Raw genomic sequence first — 14084 nt, 5'->3', positions numbered from 1 at the left:
AGCACAGACCAGATGGGAATTTATTTTAATGTCAATGACATTTCAATAATAGCTGTGCATCCAACAAAAGGCTTGAAAACAAAATAAATGAGAGCAGAGTGCAAACTGATGTAGATTCATTTGGTACTTGACTGCAGTTCCTTACTACAGCAGAAAAACACACTTGGCAGGCACTGAAGCAGTGAGCATGCTCAGATAACCTCAGGCCAAGTGCCAAAGTTTCAGGTAGTGGTGCTCTTTTTCTCACTCCCCACTCAAGCAGATCCTCACTAATTTGGCAAGCCTTCCCACGGCTGAAATTTAAAGGTAAAACTGCAACAATGTGTGTTTTTGACATCTATTAGAGAGATGACAAGCTGGTTAAAATTCCCATCCTGAGTGGACAACTCAGTAGACTTAAAACAAAAAAAGAAATCTAATGGCCAGCAGCAGCTCTCGATGAGTGCAGGGAGAGTAAGGACAGGAAAGAACAAATAAACTGAACAGGGGTTTCCAACTGTGACAAATCTAAGGCAGAAAGGAGAAGTATGCACATGGAAACGAGACAGATGAGAGATAGGTGAGAAGAAGAACCAAAGTGACGAGGCAGTGAGCAGGATAAATGTGTTCAGCTGTTATCCGCTACGCTGTAAAAGGCCTCATTTGACAATCACACTCTCCTCTCTCCCAAAGGGCTGAGCTGCGGTGTCGAAGTGTTTTACCTTGGGAATGCGGGAGATGATATCTGGGTATTTGCTGGTGTTGTCTTCCTGGTTGCGGCTGAATATTCGAACCTCGCCACCCTCCAAAATGTGAATCTGTAGAGGAAAACAAAAAAAGTCGCAATAAAATAGATAAACACAAAACAGCATGATTTATGTGTTGGTTAAAACATGTAAAATTACAACAACAACAACAAAAAGAGACTTGATCTTGCATTCAGATACAGATGGATCGACTTGTAAAGAATTCATGGACCTCAAGGAGGAAGAACAACAGCTATTGTTATTAACAACTAACCACAGGAGATGCATGTGTAGGTGGAATTCATTACCGGCTCTTATTATGCCAAGATAACAGTATAATAGTTGAAGTGTCAGATAGGACAAACGTATTCGGGCAAATATAAAATCATAACTTATGTTGTTTAACAGGATATTTAAAGGAAAACATTCAGTCTACACATGAGGTGCCTGCTACATTTATCCTTCTTTATGCAGAAGATACATTTAAAATCTCTTGTGCGAAAGTGTTCTGACTGGGACAGGCAGCTCACTAAATACACAAAGATAGACACGATAGCATTCACAGTCAGATTTTACTGATTCCAAATCATTTAAAATTACCTTCAATTCATTTAGTAAGACCAGCTCACCAAGCTTTAGTTGATATTACTTAAAATTCAAATGCTCCTTTTGCCCAATTAAGTGGGAGCTTTGGGGACAGAATGAAGAAATAAGTCCTGGGAATGAAGAGAGCAACTGCCCACACAGTAAGATTATGAAATCATGCAAGCATTATCAATACATACATGCACACAGGATGGATTCCTGACCAATTAGCACCAGTTTTCTGTCAATCTATTCCGGTAATCTGTAACTGTAATTTCGGTCGTTGCTGTGCTTTTTGGAAGTCGAATTTCCCAGAGGAACCCACCCGAGGGATTAATAAAGTTCTATCTTATCTTATCTTATCTTATCTTATCTTAATCGGCTCAGTCTTCCAGACTAATGACTATCTTTATGTAAATATGTATTCTGAAGGAACATACAGCTGACAACATTTATGGTCACTCAGAGGAGAAGGTTTTTCCTACCTAGTGTAGGGGTGATCATTAAACTGAGGCTTCAACAATTAGTCTCCCAATTATTTTCTAGATTAATGGATTAACTGTCAGGTCACCGAAATGACCAAATGAGCAAGTAAATGGCAGAAAATCACAAGACAGCTACGCTGACACATAATGTGTTTCAGCAGTCCATCTCATGCAACAGGATAAACACCTTAGCTTAATCAATCCAGCTGTCTACATATGCAACATAATGGCTTGTGTTTTACTTTTACTATTGTGTTGTGCTTCATATACAAAACTACAGTAATTGTCTATTAGGCTCTTAATTCTTCCAATACACGGGTTATCTGCAGTTCACCGCATAATGTGCATAAACACATCTTATGTGGAAAATGTTAGCAGCTGCTCCTCTGCTAATGCAAGACAGTCTAGTTTGATTCAAGTGTCACGTAAAACAAAGAAAAAAAGATGATGCAGAGGAAATATATTAAGTTGTAGCTTTATATTTATATTTTACTGATTCAGTTCAAAATATTCTTCATTTATTTTATCCTTTGTTTAGGTGCAGCCGCTCAGTTAATCCAGCGTATGAAACAAGCCGTTTTAGCTCGTCTCCCTTTAAGCCAGCTTTCTTCTGGGGCTCCTGTACTCTCAGCTATAGCTGTGTGCCTGATATGAGATGTAGGGAGATCCACTAACATCAAACAGAGTCAAAAGTAGACTAAACTGTTTGAGATAGAGCATTTAGAAGAATCTGAAGCCTGGCTTTAGGCTCACAGGGATTACTTGTGCATACACTGAGCTCATTATTTGAAAATATGTCCATGTTTAACATGAAAATCTACCAGTGTAACAGTATGCATATTTCAGAAAATAAGGAAAAGCCTAATAGTTCCCCTTTAAGAAACTAATGCTACATTCCATTTGAAGTACAAAGTCATAAATTCTGACTTCCCAGTCAGACCTTTTAGCTGGAACGCTGGGTAAAGTTGGCCTTGAGGTGGCAGTAGCGTGCATAAACATGGAGTAAAACTGTAGAACATTTCATCTGTACTAGTACCGCTTTGTATTTGTGACTAAATAAGCCATACACAGAGTACAGACCAGGCTGTATCCATGAGTATACTGCTGCTGTGTTGTTAAACACGCCAAATAAAGATAAATAAAAAGCCTTTGTGTTGTACTGCTGGGCGACAGCTGAATGCCTCTAACATCCTAGGGAGCAAAACACTGCCTGTTTTTCCGACTGGTACTAGTACCAAGGGAAATGAACCACAGTGGGTTTACCATTTCAGCTGGAAAATCTGTTCTGGTAATAAACTTATTTTCACTGCATTTGCCAATCAGCTAACTGAGTTAGTCGAGTGACAGACAAGATCTTAACGCAGGTGAGAGACAAAGACTGATGCTCCTTATATCTTGAAGTTTCCCATACTGTGTCGAGTGCAATGACGACAAATAAGCCATTGTCTGTCTGTCTGTCTGTCTGTCTGTCTGTCTGTCTGTCTGTCTGTCTGTCACTCACTCACTCACTCACTCACTCACTCACTCACTCACTCACTCACTCACTCACTCACTCACTCACTCACTCACTCACTCACTCACTCACTCACTCACTCACTCACTCACACACACACACACACACACACACACACACACACACACACACAGTGCTGGGTCAGCTCATCGTCAGGCTGATCTCTCACACTCTCTCAGTATGATTGTTCCCTTTGGGTTTTCTGTCTTGTGTGCAGGAGTAGTCTGTTCTCTTTTCAAGTGTATGTGGGGCCATGTGTGGCTTAACTCACATGCTTCCAAGTTATCCACTCAACAGTCACTTTTTCTCTACGGTCATTTAGCTTTTCTAGTAGAAACATCTATTGCATGTCTGTTCACACTGACATTATGAGCTTTAGATAAATTTAGGGATTCAAACTCAAACTGATATTTCACAAACTAATTGAAACTGTTGCTCATTAATACTCAGAGATATGAACATTAGCACAACAACTGTCCGCGTTTTTGCCCTCGTGACGTCTCTTCTATTCAGCTCATTTCTTTTCTAACCATTACCATGTGTTTAACCCCCATTTTTCAAATTAACTACCTAGGATATCTGCAGATTTTGTCTATTTTTTAACCTTCAGACAGGGACATCTAATTATTTTGCTCATTTACAGGTTTTTTTTTCTTCAGCTGTCATACAGAGCAAAGCTGACTTTCTGTTGGCTGCGATATCTGACCACACAATCATTTGCATACACACAAACACACTCACACACACACACAGAAGGTTGAGTAGTGAATCGTGAGTCCCCCTGCTGGCCGTTTAAGGTAAAGTCCACTGCAGTGAGGCCAGAGAGAAGAGGACGTCATACGGCTTGCTCGCCGGCTCGCTCCCTCTTCGCATCCAGTTCCTCTGTTTCTGTTTCTCCCTCTTGCTCTTCATCTTTCTTCTTCTCAATTCAACTCAGTTCAAAGGCACTTTATTGGCATGACTGTCCAAAATTAACAATACAGCTGGAGGGGTTTACATTACAATCTCTCTCTTGCTGCGTTTCTGTACGTCTCCCTCGAAATTTCCACATACCCTCTTTTCTCTCCTGTTGTGGTTTGGACTCCCTTTTTCTCTGATCTCTCTTGTCTTCTCTGTCTCTACCTTCTTGCCTCATGTCTCTTCATCTCCCCCCTTCCACCACCTCCTCCCCTCTAGCCCACAGTGGCAGAAGTAGCTCACTCTACCCACAGGCCCAAGGTATAAGCAGCACTACTATTTATCTTAAAAGAATAGGCACAGGCACACGTATACACACTGTCAAGTGAACAGGCAGTGAGAGTCACAGAACAGCAATACTTCATACTCAAAAGAACACAGCCAAAAGCTATATGCATGCAAAATTCAGCAGGCATATGTCTGGTGCCAAATACAAGAAAAACAAACAGTTGCACTCTGTCACTTTGCACAAACACAGACCTGTGCACGCTCCCCGTCGTATTTGTACTCGCAGGTGAACGCTGCCTCGTCAAACTTCTTCATCACTTCGCCAACACCCTTAGTTGGGTGAGCCAACATGGGTCTCAGTGGTACACCTGGAAGAAAAAGGGTGAATAGTGGGAGAACTGGAGTAAGTAAACGGCTAAAAAACAGCTTAAAAACAACCAGACGAAGACTATTCTTTCTGGTTCTTGTGTAGAGAAAGACTAACACTAGGAGGGCTAGTGCTAACAGAGCTTCTGGTTCCAAGAATCTCGTATCCTTTTGCAACAAAACATTTAAATAAAATAAACCAAGAAAATGTGAAACTGGCTTCAACAACACATTCCCACATGACACATCAGCATCACACCCACAACTGTTTCTGTGACAAAACCACAGTCGAAATTAGTTTGTTTGTACTCCCATTTGGCCTCAATATTAACGTTCTGACTCACATTCCCTTGGGCTGTGCTGCTAAGTTAAGCTTCAAAAGCAGCAGACATAGCATGATATAATGAAAATATACCAAACAAATTCCTTTAATTGCAGCTTACAGAGCAAGAAGCCCAATATGAAAGTACTGCAACATTTTGTCCAAATTGGCTGGTGTTATGCAAACACTCACCAGCTCCTTTAACTATCTCACATTTCAGAACAAAACAGGCCCCTGAAGAACAATTATTTACCTGCCAAAATAGCGGCTAGATTGCTCTAACTGACCAACAACGGCCAATTTAGTTTCCCAATTTAGTATCGTTCAGATGGTGGCTTGTATTAATTTCCTACGTTGGTGCCAAGTCTCCTTATCACAAATAGCCTGACAAGAGTATAATTGGGACCTAATCCTTAGTTTAGGGTATCTTCTATCTTTCTGTGATAAATGACTTAACTAAAATAACTGACTCACCTCCACTGAATTGATCAATAAACACACACCAATCACTGCTTTGGATCTTACAACCTTTCTGCCTCTTGACTGGTTGCTTACCTGGAGTGAGCTTGCAGTGATTGGGCAGCTGGTCTATGCCCTCTTTTAGCAAAACGGGGATCAGAACATCGTAATTGGGCATCTCGCTGTATGGGAGAGAGCAGGGCAGCGAGTTAGACATGAGACAGGGTGATTGGAAAGAATCCCCCACCTCACCTCCCAAAAAAAGAGAAGAAAAAAATCAATATGTTCAAAAAAGGAATGTGAGGGAGAATGAGGGACGGGACTTAAAGGGGGCGATGAGGCATTGTGGTGGTGCCGAGGAGAGAGTGCAAATTGAAACAAGGGTGTTTGTTGAGGCTTCAGTTACCAGTAAGTCTGTTTGAGAATGAGGCTCTTCTCTTCAATCCACGCCCGCCTGCTCTCAGCACTCATTCCCTTCCCTGCGTCGATCACAGTGGGAGGAAAACCTATAAGGAAAGAGGGGGGGGAAAAATGCATTTCAAACAGATCTTTGCAAGTGTTTGAACATTTGTATGACCTAACATTTGTTGGATGAGAGTTCAGAAGCACTTCAAAGGCCAGGAAATATACAAGACTTGCAGCAATTACTTGAGTATTGCTGCACTTCACTTTTATTCATTTATTTATTTATTTAGCTCAACAATGAACAGTGAAGACTGGATTTAATTCCAACTGTGAAGTCCAAATTAATTATATTGTTTCCCAGTATAACATTAATAATTATGATACATTTAAACTATGACTGAATAATAATTTATTAAGTTAAATTATTCATCACCATGAGCCTCTTCAGCCCAACAAATAATTTGCTCTGAGTTGACCTGCCTGATTAAGCAATGGCTAAATAAATAAATAAAAATGTTAAGAAAAACATTTCCAGACCAGGCCACAGATCAATGCAAATTTCCCCTATGAGCCTCTGGTCTAATTGACTCTTATTAAAGCACACCTCCAGTCGTGACTAAGCAACTCATTTTAATAAGTCTAGTGTTAGTAAGAGCGCTGAAAGTAGGTGGTAAAGCGAGGCTGTCAAAACTTTCATCGTAAAGAGATGAATTTAGCAACAGATCAGGTCAGAAAACGTGTTAAATATTTCAAATCCATGGATGATGTACACTGCTCTTTCAAGCTGAAGCTGATCTATGACTGCTCTAATTCATGTGAAGAATATTTTAACGCTGATTTAATGACTAGCCTAAAAATAAAGCACATGATTACTTGCTCTAACACTCCACCTCCTCCTCCATCGTTGTCACCTCCAAGTTAGGATTCAGATTCAACTTTTACAAAGAATAATTGGATCATACTACCAGAAATCTAATTATTTTAACCATTTCAAGTATGCAAAGTTCACCGTGTGAGAAAATATATGAATTTGAAATATACATTGATCTGAAGTTCGCATGAGACTCAAACAATCAGAACTAAGCCCTTTTGCAAATTCCCAAAACTACCGGGCTAAAAGTTGGAATTGTGTACATCAGTGGCTTTAAGAAGCTACCACAACAAAAATATCAAATGATTTGCAGATTCAACCCCCAGAATCCGCCTGCCGTGATCTTCTTCCCACTAAAATCACTCAAGTTCTGCTGCATAATGCTATTTAACGACTGGTTCCCAAATCTGCCGAAATGTTGGCTGGTTCTTGAAAGGGACGGGAGAAGAAATGGCTCAACAACAGCTTATCGTTGGTGGAAACATGTACTTGATCACAGTGTAAGACACATCTACCAATTTGATTGTGCTTTGATCCATCCATAATCTCCTCCTCCACCTCCCAATCTGTGTTTTGTTTTGTTTTTTCAGTGCAGAGAAGTTTATTATGAACTATGCCTAAAGCTTTCAAAATGCAAGTAAGGCACAGAGGGATGACATACTTCATATCTTATTCTTCCCCCCCCCCCCCCCTAGTTTAGTAGCAATGCAACAACTCCCGAATCATTTGCTGCACAAACTGAAAAGCCTGCAGCTTGATACTGAACAATCTGACAAGGACTGGCAATCGGGATTCTATTAGCCCCAACAGTGTGGCACAGTAAACTCGTTTGGTTTCGCAAATCAAGTAGAAATCATTTCAATATTTAGTCCTTTCACTGTTAACCTCCCTTCTCTCCTTTTCTTGAGTTTGGTGTAACGCAAAGAGTGATGATTTACATCAGAAGGTACTCGGCTATGTAACAAATTCGTTTATAAATTAAACCAACCAGTTAACCAAAGCTCTGTACACATCATAGGGCAAGAAACCTCTGAATATATGTGCAACAGAGCAAGAAAAAATAGGATTTGAAAAACTCATATGACAAATTAGTAAAATTAAATAAAATTAAAATTTAATGCCAAATATTAGCATAACCCAGAACGAAAGTGAAACATGGATGTCTTTAAATTTTTATTAAGTGTCAATAGAAGGAAGTAAGGGAAGGACAGAGGGAGGGAAGGCACTGAATTGTAAAATGTCAGAGTATGCAAGCGATTTCAAGCCACCACCACACTGACTGTAAAACAGCTGGATTCAGGTGAGATGCAGAGACAGAGTAAAAGAAGTTCTGATTTTGAAAAGTCTGTACAAGATTTGGCAGCCACTTAAACCAAAAGTTCACTAGGAAAGGATCTTTTCATGGTGAGTGCTCACAGGAGGAATGATTGAAACAGAAAAAAAGCTTTCTTTCTTCTTCTTTCATATACTTATGGAAACCTGGCTGTTTAAAAAAAAAAAAAAAAAAAAAAAAAGAACTTTTCCTTTAAAATTACCTTGTCCAGGTGGGGTCAAGCAGACAGCTTGGCTCAGTGCAGAGAGCACACTTTGCTCAGCAAGACCAATCCTCAGCTTTCCAGCCAGAGACCTGTCCATCAGAACCAAAAGTTCAACAGCAGTCAGAAGACACATCTATTTGCACCAAGTCAAGTCAGTTATTTGTACCTAGCTACCTTGAACAACACCTGCAAGCAGAGATTGAAAATAAAACATAATAATAAAATATAAAGGATGCAGCCTTGACTTGAGTTTTTTCCCCTTTTTCTATTTTAACCAGACCTCAGGAGTTAGCAGTGAACCTGACTGAGAAAGCCAGGCGTAATGCAAACTTAATTATTTCAAATTATCAAAAAAAAAAAAAAGGCAGTTACAATTTTGTCTATTCACCTGGATCAAGAAACGCGTTGGTCAACAAGCTCCACCTAGAAGAATCTTTCTGTAGGTGACCCAGTGGCAGGTTTCTCACCCGGTTGGCTTTTGGCAGCACACCACTAAGAGGTCACTTGATAGCCTACTCACCTTTGCCCTAACTGTGCTATCAAGTCCTCCCACCCCTACTCCTCTTTTTACTGTCTGCACATAAAGACATTGCAAGATGGAAGTTCCCAAGCCCCCATTTATTTTTCCTATGTGCATTATATTCAGTTATAACACTAAAGGATGTAATGTTAAAGGAAAATTCTTCTTTATGAATAATCAAGTTAAATAATCCAAGATTTCACTTAATAATAACACTAATGGACGTTGATTGTGATGTTTTTTTGCCATAATCATACAGTCACACTCTGCTTTACTGTAGATAGGATCTAGTGATTGAGAGAGAATTAGGGCAATATTGCTAAAAGCTCCTTTTTGCAACCATTAGAAAGAATGCAGGTCTAAAAGATTTCTGCTTCTGCAGTATTTTTCAGACTCCAAGGCTACATTCATCTTTTATATACATGGCTAAACACTTCCAACGTATACACAGAGGGTTATGGAGTTATTATGCATTTCTGCGTCTATAAATGTGCAGACGCCCATGTATGCCTGTGGTCACACGTGCAGCCAAGGCTGTGTGTGCATGTGTGTGAGAGAGAGTCTTATTTTACCTGACTATGTAGCGGGCCTCTGAAAAGCGGCATGCCACAAAGAGGCCTTTGATGATGTCGATTTTCTTATTCATGGCCTGAGGCAGGCGGGAGGAAATTGAGATTCACAGAAGAAGAGCGAGAAGAGACAGAATGCAAAAAGACTGAGGTCACCAGCAAGTACAAACTCCATGTTCAATACAGAGGAAAAAAATAAAAATAAAAAATGACCCAGCAGCAACCAAGAAGGGAAAAGCAACTAATTGTACAAGAGAATCAAGGCAGGTAACAACTTATTCAAATGGTGGAAAATTAACCTTGCCCCTCTGAAGCAGACAAATAAACTATTAATTTCTTGTTCGATACGTCACATTAACATTTCCTTTCCTTTTTCCCGTCCATGACCTCAATACTGAGAGGCAAATAGAGCGAAAACAATATTTTCCCAAGACTGCTCTCCTCTAATGAAAATGTTATTCTGTGGCTCACCGAGTTCCCACTCATGCTGGCAATTTCCTTCAATTTCCTGAACACGCCCCCTGCTGTCAGACTGGCCGGCTGAAACATCATGCGCTGGTTGCTACGGGAGCTCTCGGCCACTAGGCCCAAATCTCCTTTCTCCTGTGCCTCTGCTTTGATTTTGTCCAATTGTCGCCCTGGAAACAAGAGTGAAACGGTAAATAGCAGCAGCCTCGCTGGCTGATGAGCTTCAGAGAAGGGTGGCATCAGCAGTTAGGCTGGGAATGCACAAGCAAGTGTTTGGGTGCAGCAGAGTGCTTCCACATGTTCGTGTGTGTGTGCGCTTATTACCAGTGGCTTGAGCAACAGCTTTCATCAGCACCGTCTCACCAACACCAAGCTCCATCCCTAGATAGGCAGGACCGAGTTGGTTCAGACACAGATACACGCAGCAGAGCAGGTCATCTAGGAAGGAGAACACATATGAAGGCTTTATTATACTCCAAACACAGCAGCGTACACACACACACACACACACCTCCAGACAAGTCTGCAAAGAAAAGCACATACACACAAATAAAAACAGATACCACCAAAAACGGCACAGTAAACCCACATACAGACACACAAACTCAGGCACATGGATAGACACACTCAAGCAGCGACTCAAATACACAACCACACTCTGAGACAACAGCAGGCGGCACAAGTGTGGGCACTCAAAACTCTTGACGCACAAATGAACATCCACAAAATCACATTCAAATACATACAGACAGGCAACACAAGACTAAGGGGTTTCCACCAGAAAAGTTGTTGACTGTGGCAGCTTTGGCTTCAACCAGCAATCTTTCCTTCCTCCCCAGAGTCCCCTGTTCTGGGTGCTGGCTGGATTTGTTATAAAAATGTAGCAGGTATCTTTTATTTTTTAAGGGTTGGCAAGTATGACAAATTCCCTGGATGGAGTTTCCACCAACTACTGGCATGACTAGACTGGATGTAGAATTTCTTGTGGTTCATTTATCGGGCATCAAACTTGGTAGAATTGCAGCTGAAAGTTTTTAGTAATATTAGCATCACTGATATGTGTAAGTGTTTTGCTTTTTTTTAAATTCTCTTATTTACAGTGTACATTATGTGGCAGAAAATCTGTCAATATTAAGAGTTTTTTAAGTCATTCTTGACAGAACAAGCCAAAGTTCTCTGAAATGTGTTTCGCCCACAAAGGCCAAAAGTCATGAATTTTTTAATATCTTTGTGGCTTTTACTGATTTAATTTGGCAAAAAAAGGATAAAATTTCCAGGTAGAAGTTTAAAACAACAGCTTAGGGCTTACGGGGTTAATATAGTGCACTCCACCAGTTGTAACCCTACTTTTCTGGGACAGACAACAGCAGAGCTACATACTGCAGATCTAGCTCTACACACACATAATGGATGAGAGAAAAGAGAGAGAGATGCTTTCAGGCTACACCACTGAATCACATTTAACAGGTTTTTTTCAGCATACAGGAATTTCTTGTTTACCAAATGGTCAAAAATAAAAGGAAAGTGCAGAGACTCACTGCTTTTACTTTATGTAATCATAAAGGCTCATTCATAGCCAAAAAAACCCTGGCATACAAGTATGACTAATTACGCCTACCATAACCACTAATGGCTCAGTCACACTAAAGTAAAAATATCTATGTATCTATCTATTCATATTTCTATATCTATCTATATTTCTCTCTCTCTATTTATCTATGAATCTCTCTTTTGCAGTTTAAATTTAACCAATTCCTAATAGTTGCAGTGACTAACTTCTAGCAAACCACTTTCAATTGCAATTGCTTGCCTGGTCAGAGGCCACCTGTTTCCAAACAACTGTAGTCCGACACAGACTGACGGCAATCGCTCACAGACAAACTGGTAAATGTTTGCAAATAACTGCGATCCCAATTTATAAATGCAGATAAATTGCCAATATATTCCAATGAATCTGAGCTTGTGCCAGTCAGCCCAACTCCTTCAGTAAGGAGCTTGACTCAACTGGTTGCCAACTAGTTGTACGCTGGTTATATCCCTACATTCTTAAAGCATCTCTATGTGGTGAGGAATTTCTGAATTTTTGTTTTAAATTTCTGAGGCTCTGGGTGGACTCTAAATATAAATTTCTTTGTACACAGACAGCAACAAATTTGTGATTTTCACCAACCTACGGCATTCAATTGCTAGTGTCATAAAAAGATTGCATGTAATCGCAAACTTTTCCCCATCTGAGCTCATTGAATTGTTTCTATTTGGACAAAAGCAGTCAGCATAACAGTAGGCTAATTAGCTACCTCAGCTCATTTAATGCCTGCAGCTTTTGTATTGCTGTATGACTGTATTGCTGAGGCCTGACACAAACACTATTATATACACAATGAAACACAGGCAGAACAACACACACAAACACCATCAGATTCCCACATTCTCATACACACATCGGCCAACGTCCTCCCACTTTTGTGTGCAAACTGGCGTCAACATCATCTCCTTGATAGAGCGGCTGGCAGCCAGCTGCCTGTATAGCTACATCAGCATGCATTATGGCAGAGATAAAATAGCATTTACCTGGGGAGAGCAGCAGCACAGAGCGAAACAGGTTTGACAGTGTCTCGATGTTTCTCAGCCTAGGAAATGACAACAGGATTGCTGTTAGACAGGGAAGACGAGTTAAACGAATTTTAAGGCCATCCCGTAAATACTGGTAGGTGGGAAATGAGATTAGTCTGCAGGTTTTAATCGGAAATAGGGGCTTGGGAGGCAGATGAAGAGTTCACTTATGAAACACTATACATCAGTTTCAGATAATATGTCATTCAATATCCTTCAAAGATAAAAATGTTTTCAACTAGCAAGATACAAAGGTTACAAACCATTATTTAAAATGTAGGATTTCTAAAAATAACATGAAATTTCTTGTTGGGGTTTTTTTTGTTTTAGCTGGTTTACACCAACCCAGGTTTACAAAACAAAAGATGGAAACTAAGGTGGGGAAACGTAGACTTATATTCTGTCAGGTATAGTTACAATACTGGCTTTCATATTAAACGCGACCACCCCTCTGAGCAGCCTGACGTCTAAAAACTGAGACTGTTTTTACCCCACTCTTGTATGACGGCCAATATGCTCACATCAGGCATGAGCACATAAGCTGCTAACCTGCTGTTCAAACCTTCTGTTTACAAGAATCCGCCAATTAAAAGAAACGAGGCTTAAATGAAGGGTGGCCTTTAAGAGAGGGGCTAAAATGCTCGTTTTAGACAGCGCAAACTGAGGAGCAGCACCGCAGCTCGTTATGAGGCAAATAAGGATTATTTTAACTACTTTAGTAAAACATAAGAATAAAAATATGCAGCTGGAAGTGAGCATAATAACTCCACATTACAATATATTTGAGCAATCCTAGAAGGTGACCCATTTTAAAATTTCTTCATGTTCCCAACACAACCAGTGAATTATTCAAATTTTTTCACTTTTCCTGACTGGCAAGCACTTAACTAATTTAGTTCCAGAAATTCCCAGCAGGAAACCTGAATGGTATTTTTATGAAAAAAAAGAGAAACTCTGCAATACGTGTGTGTGCTTTGAAAGACTTGCAATCATTTTCTTACTAATGATGTTCAACTCATTCTGGCATTTAAAAGAAAAATGTCCCCCATTGGGAGGTCTTACCTGCCAGAGTCCTCTTCAATCCTCTCAAAGGTGCGAGCCACTGCCAAGTAGGGCACTCTGGAGAGTGATGAACACGTAGTTAGCAGGCAAAGCATCAACACGGACAGATTTTCACACTCGCGGCGCTGAGCTGACTCGGCTATTCAGAGCGACTAGCAATTAATGCAACAGTAGAATAAGCTTTGATTCAAGGTTATCAAAAACCGCACAAAAATGACAGCAAGGGGGCGAAGGTGACAACGGCATGTGGAGAAAAGTGTGTCGTTACAATTAGTTTGACAGAGAAATATGGTGGGAAGTGCAATTTAAAAAATATATATATATATAATTTTATCTTTATAATTTTTTGCATATATTCTGGATATAAAGCTACTATATCCTAATGTGTTTTTAATCCT

The 14084-nt window shown here is 40.1% G+C and overlaps 1 protein-coding gene across 1 annotated transcript in view; it reads right to left on the bottom strand.

Moving 5' to 3' along the window:
- lig1 (ligase I, DNA, ATP-dependent) overlaps positions 1 to 14084 on the bottom strand; it is a 65120-nt gene that overhangs the window by 33393 nt on the left and 17643 nt on the right. Inside the window, exons 9-18 of the mRNA XM_085388125.1 lie at positions 13687 to 13743; positions 12583 to 12641; positions 10336 to 10449; positions 10015 to 10181; positions 9547 to 9623; positions 8452 to 8543; positions 6047 to 6146; positions 5737 to 5822; positions 4746 to 4861; positions 702 to 797 (exon numbers count right to left, since the gene is read on the bottom strand). Of these exons, the coding sequence (XP_085244251.1) occupies positions 702 to 797; positions 4746 to 4861; positions 5737 to 5822; positions 6047 to 6146; positions 8452 to 8543; positions 9547 to 9623; positions 10015 to 10181; positions 10336 to 10449; positions 12583 to 12641; positions 13687 to 13743 (964 nt within the window). The remainder of the gene's footprint in view (positions 1 to 701; positions 798 to 4745; positions 4862 to 5736; positions 5823 to 6046; positions 6147 to 8451; positions 8544 to 9546; positions 9624 to 10014; positions 10182 to 10335; positions 10450 to 12582; positions 12642 to 13686; positions 13744 to 14084) is intronic.

This window comes from Rhamphochromis longiceps, linkage group LG18 (assembly GCF_057381845.1).
Source record: "Rhamphochromis longiceps isolate RC_006_pf linkage group LG18, R_longiceps_female_GT1.1, whole genome shotgun sequence".
Taxonomy (NCBI): domain Eukaryota; kingdom Metazoa; phylum Chordata; class Actinopteri; order Cichliformes; family Cichlidae; genus Rhamphochromis; species Rhamphochromis longiceps.
This window is presented reverse-complemented; position numbering and strand designations above follow the sequence as displayed.